The sequence below is a fragment of the Rana temporaria genome, chromosome 3 (genome assembly GCF_905171775.1).
Source record: "Rana temporaria chromosome 3, aRanTem1.1, whole genome shotgun sequence".
NCBI lineage: Eukaryota > Metazoa > Chordata > Amphibia > Anura > Ranidae > Rana > Rana temporaria.
Window position 1 is genome coordinate 98708667 of NC_053491.1, and position 6000 is coordinate 98714666.

Here is a 6000-nt window from a genome sequence, read left to right on the forward strand (position 1 = left end):
ATGTTTATTTGTCTGTTATGAGCATGTGTGTTATTTAAATATTAACCTGAGTTCTAACCTTTTTTTTGGTTCCTAAATGCCTGATTTGGTGTGCCATAAAGGAAAAGCAATGGCTGTGTTGCATCCAAGACCATTTTGGATAACTCGATGTTTGTTTTGAATTGCAGAGAAAGTGGCCCGTGCAAAAGATGACAACTTAAATATGCATCAGATGTTGGACCAAACGCTTTTGGAATTGAACAACATGTAAAAAGATCTGCTGGTGTTTACCTTTGACGTCTGGTTTTCTGAAGACACTGCTTGTCAAGAAGTCCCCTTTTTTTAATGCAGTTTTTGAGGAAACCATTGGGCTGGGATGGGGGCAGGCATTTGTGGATTTTCCCCCTTTTTTATTCCCCTTTTCCCATTTTTGAAAAGACTAAAAGGAGTCTAAGTCCACAGTTATAAACTGGGAAGGGTTATATGGAATGCAGTTAGCCATTGTGCCAATTGTGGCTGGCCTGTTGGTGGCCAAAATGTTCAGACGTGTCTTTTTTTTCTTTTTTAACGGTTTGTCTGGGTAGCTTCTTACGTGGTAATTTTATTACAACAAAAATAAAGTCGGTTAATTCTGTTTGTGTTTTACTTGTAATACCCTCACTACTCTGGACCATTTCCATTACCTTTTTTTTAATCTGTTCTAGAAGGTTATTGGGATATGAAATGGGACAAAAAAAAAGCTCTGGGTTAAGTAGGGTTTACACATTTGACAACCAGTTAAATTATGGTTAAGTGGGGCTTATATATGGTATTTGGACAGTTCCTATGGTCGAGTTACTAACGCTTTTCATACCTACTTGGGTGGTAAGGAAAGTCTTGCCATTGTAACAGCTGTCCATAAGCCAAGTACCCACTAGTTACTGAAGAATGTTGACATTTACATTGTGCATTGTACTGTACAATAGAACATAAATTATTTAATTCCTGTATAATTTAAACTATGAAACTCCAGATATTGGCTACTAGTATAGCTGTTAATATCTAAATGTTTAACGATCATTAGGGAAAATTTAAAAGGAACAAAAATCTTGTACAAACTCCGTTCTGTTTTATGGTCTAACTGCATTCACCCCCCCCCCTTTTTTGTTTTTGTTTCTTTTTAAATCAAGTCATATGTAACAAATATTCCAGAATAATTTAAATTTGAGAGATTATGTATCGATGCGGACATTTTTTGCAAATGCTTCACTTCTCCTTTTTTTTTTTTTTTTTTCTATTTTATTTTTACACTAGTTTAGATTTGAACCAAAAATGTAAAACCTTGTAATATGAAATAAAAAGCACACTTGAAATTTTCTATATTATGGTCTCTTCATAAACTGCCTTGTAATGTTGATGATGATTTTGTATTCAATGTCTTGTGCTTAAAGGGGTTGTAAAGGTACAATTATGTTTTTCCTAAATGGCTTCCTTTACCTTTTTAATACAGTTCTCCTTCACTTACCTCATCCTTTGATTTTTTTTTTTTTTTAATGTCCTTATTTCTTTTGAGAAATCTTCACTTCCTGTTCTTCTGTCTTTAACTCCACTCCACTCATCCTTCGATTTCGCTTTCAAATGTCCCTATTTCTTCTGTCTAACTCCACACAGTAATGCAAGGCTTTCTCCCTGGTGTGGAGTGTTGTGCTCGCCCCCCTCCCTTGGACTACAAGAGAGTCAGGACATCCACTAACACAGCTCCTTTCTCTATCTGCAATGCAGAGAGCATCCTGACTCTCCGGTAGTCCAGGGGAGGGGGCGAGCACAGCACTCCACACTAGGTAGAAAGCCTTGCATTACTGTGGAGTTAGACAGAAGAAATAGGGACATTTGAAAGCGAAATCAAAGGATGAGCTAAGTAAAGGAGGACTGCACTAAGGTAAAGGAAGCTAATTGGGGAAAAAAATTGTACCTTTACAACCCCTTTAAATTAAACCATCATACGGTCGTAAGCAAAACACAAAAACAGCCATTGATAACCTGGAAAAGCTATTTGCCTGCCTATAATGCATATTCCCTGGCTTCAGTACTTTAAATCCCTTGTTCTACTTTAATCAGACTTGTTCTGACCAAGTGATTAAAGTGGAGGTTCACCCGGAAATGAAAATTTTTAACATTAGATTCATGCTCATTTTGTCAAGGGGAATCGGGTAGTATTTTTAAAATCGAAGCCGTACTTACCGTTTTTAGAGAGCGATCTTCTCCGCCGCTTCCGGGTATGGGCTGCGGGACTCGGCGTTCCTATTTGATTGACAGTCTTCCGACAAGCTTCCGACGGTCGCATCTATCACGTCACGATTTTCCGAAAGTAGCCGAGCGTCGGTGCACATGCGCCGTGCCGACGTTCGGCTACTTGTGACGCGATAGATGCGACCGTCGGAAGACTGTCAATCAAATCGGAACGCCCAGTCCCGAAGACCATACCCGGAAGTGGCGGAGAAGATGTATCTCTAAAACGGTAAGTGCGGCTTTGATTTTAAAAATAGAAAAAAATGGAGGATCCCCCAGGGTGGGGCTTTTTAGGCAACAGTAGTACAAGTAGTCATGGTAGATACAAAATATATAATAGTTTAATAATAACAGGACGGTATCAAACAACGTTCAGTAAACGTATATAGTACAAAGGTTTAAAAACAACACATTAATGGGGTGTATTGGAAAAAAGGTGAAGAGTCCACAATATAAATACTGGGCCCAACGCGTTTCGGGTTTCCTTCTTCAGGGACCGAAGTATGTGTGGAGTCAGAAAGTGTAACAGACAACTTTTCTAGAAAACAAATAAATGACAATGTGTTGAAAATAATAACATACAGATGAAAAACATTAAACTGGTACAGATAAGAAAAAATCATACCACCCGAGAAGTTTCAACGGCTCAGCACACCCCTTAAAAGGACATCGCAATCGGGACGCATGGCAAGCCTCAGATGGTAAGGAGAGGAGTGAGGACTGGCATCTAATATCAATCACAGCGTAGCAAGACCTTTGGCCCGAAGTGTCACAGCGTAAAAGTTTATTGATTGTATATATATATATTTTTACCTGTCCAAAATATAAATAAGAGGACAGGATAATATCAACGGTGCCGCAGCCTGCGGCACCGTTGATACGCACTCCTGATTGGCACCTCCAGCGGCCAAGGCCAAGGTTTTGTATCATCGGTGGGGGCACTATAGAGATTTGTATTTGACTAAATATGTACTTTTTTTTTTTTTAATGGTGGTTGTTGTTAAAAAAAAATTATAAAATGCCCATTGCTATACTAGAATGGTGCCTCCCTTTCTATACTGGGTTCACACACAGGAGCAGTGGGTGAAATCGTGTGCAATTTGGACAGGAATCTCACTACATTCCACATGTGATTATTTGCAGTGCGATTTGAGCCCATTCATTTTTTTATTTTGTTTTTATGGACACAAATTGCACTGCAAAGTATCAGTACTCTGTATCGGAGTACTTGACCGAAAGTATTGGTACTCGCCGATTAAAAAAAAAAACTAAACTATCTGTGCAACCCTAACAAAGATCTGTCTTTATCCACCATACATAAATAGGCTGTGATACTAGATATTTCAAGAAAATATTTTGTCATCTACATTCTTTTACAAGATTAAGCATGTCCTGTAAACCAGTAGAGGTAAAACTTGCAAACTTTACTAACTGCTGTTTTTCTTTTTAAGTTACTGCATATCTTCACGCTAAAATAAGCACAAGCCACATACCTGTGACAAGTATTTTGAGTTTCAAGTTTGAGAGATCAAAGTAAACCTGTCATAAAAGAAACATGAAGGCCGCCATTGCTAGCCTCTTGAAAATGTTAGTTGATTGGCTGCATGTGGTATCAATAGATACTGTACCTGGAGTATGCAGGAAATAAGTCAGAATTTCTTGTGGAAATCTTGCTAAAGTAGAACTTTGTGTTCTAGTATATATTACAGTAGTGGATATATGTATACTTTGCTCATCGTGGTATTTTATATGTAAGCTACTATCTCTACATTTGAGCTTTGATTAATATATTTCGAAGTTATAGTAGCTATTTGTGCAATACTTTAGTGAACAGAGATTCTATGTATTTTTGTCCATTGAGATTTCTGTGTAGGGACAATAGCATGGATGTTTATCTAGTTTTTGATAGTGGGAACAGAGGCGGCTCTCTAATTAGGCAAATTAGATGGTCGGCTAAAGCCTCACGACCACCTAATTTGCCAAATTAAAGAGCTAGAGGTGGGTAGGAATAGCAGCGCCTGGGTGGCTGTAGGACGGGGTGAGTATCCAGAGCTCCACCCCTGAGGACAGGGACCCAATTCATCTCCCCTTGGGACTGGGATGCCCCTTCATCTCCCCGGGAGGGGGGGGGATTGAGAAAAAGTCCCCCGACACAGCACTGAAAACACGCTGACGCCAGTTCTGAGAGTGCACTGACACCAGCACTTTAAAGGATCACTAAAGGATTTTTTTTAGCTAAATAGCTTCCTTTACCTTACTGCAGTCCTGGTTTCATGTCCTCATTGTTCGTTTTTGCTTTGAAGTTGCTGTAATTCTGCTGTGATCTCCACACTTCCTGGTTGCCTGTTTCCTTATAACCACAGTACTGGGAGCTTTTCACGGTGGTCTAAGCTGTCATTACTGTGTGTCTAAAACTCCTCAGAACCAGGATTTGTTTGTTTTTGTTCTGTGGGTCTCTTTACTTCACAGAAACATGAAACCAGTTTAAAAACGAAAGTGAAACTAGAGGCACATTATATGATTGAATTTAATCTATTTTTAATCATTTGTAAACAGTCATTTCAGCAAAAAAAAAATTCTTTAGTGACCCTTTAAGGCTTTTATCGCTTTCATTTTTTTTTTCCATTACGGGCGTGAGTGGGGCCTCACAAAGCCTAGAGCCGTCTCTGAATGGAAAGGATTAAAATTTGTATTTAACTGTCTAAAAAGATTTAGGCTGTGTTTGCAGTCCAGAGTCCAGTGCGTTTCTTTTCACTGGTTCAGGTGCAAATTTTCCTTGAGTTTGCGCCTAAGCTGGACACAAACGCACAGGACCCTTTTCAAAACTGCACTGCAGCCGGCCCAGACATGTGTGAACTAGCTCAATTGAAAGACCTTCACATGTTATGCAAATTGGTTGCGGTTAATACATGTGAACCCAGCCTCACACACGTCTGGAGGCACAAAAGTGGCAGCAAATAACTGGTGGTGCTGCCCCACTACTTGCAGCGAGGGGGAAGATGTGGTAAAACCACGGCCCAGCCACCTGCTTTTCAGAAAGGGGAAAGGTAGGTGTGACAGTCATTAAACAGGAGGTAAGGGGAAACTAGAGGAGATACCTGTTCAAGTGACAACGTCACCTTGTTCCAGCGCCATTTTAAAATACCTGGGCCTTAAATATTTAAAGTGACTGTTGCTAAAATTAAACAAATGTGACCCTGCATAGATGAAAACTCTCCTGCTGTTATGATAAGTTCCTGCTCAAAGACTCTAGAAACTGACACTTCTAGGAGAGTCGGATTCCTGGTTCCCCCATTTTGCATTGATTTCTCTAGCTGACCCTACATCACTACTGAATCGTGTGGTGTAGTTTGGGTCATTGGGAAAGAAAGAATTGCAGTGTGGAAGGAATAAGTAAGAGATGGAGGCTGAAAGAAAGGCAAAAGTGCAGGCATCCCCATAGTGTCTTGCCTGCATGAAAAACAAAACGTGGACAATGACCTCAAAGTAATTGGTTATTTCAATGATTTTCTCCAGGAATGATTCTTCTCTTTCCATGTTTTTTTACATTAAAGTGACAATGTTGGTTTACAAATAAAATATAGTAAAAGCTTGGATTGCAAGCATAATTCATTCCTGGAAGCATGCTTGTAATCCAAAGCACTCGTATATCAAAGCAAATTTCCCCATAAGAAATGATGGAAACTTTTAGATTTGTTTAACAACCATTTATTCATAAAGCCTTCAATTCATAGTCTAATATTCTAAAAAGAA

The 6000-nt window shown here is 39.3% G+C and overlaps 1 protein-coding gene across 7 annotated transcripts in view; it reads left to right on the plus strand.

Moving 5' to 3' along the window:
* TPM1 (tropomyosin 1) overlaps positions 1–613 on the plus strand; it is a 51190-nt gene extending 50577 nt beyond the window's left edge. For all 7 annotated transcript variants that reach the window (XM_040343070.1, XM_040343065.1, XM_040343063.1 and 4 more), the window contains one exon: positions 168–613. In XM_040343070.1, coding sequence (XP_040199004.1) covers positions 168–250 — 83 coding nt within the window. In that variant the 3' untranslated portion in view covers positions 251–613. The remainder of the gene's footprint in view (positions 1–167) is intronic.
* The last annotated feature ends 5387 nt before the right edge of the window (positions 614–6000 follow it).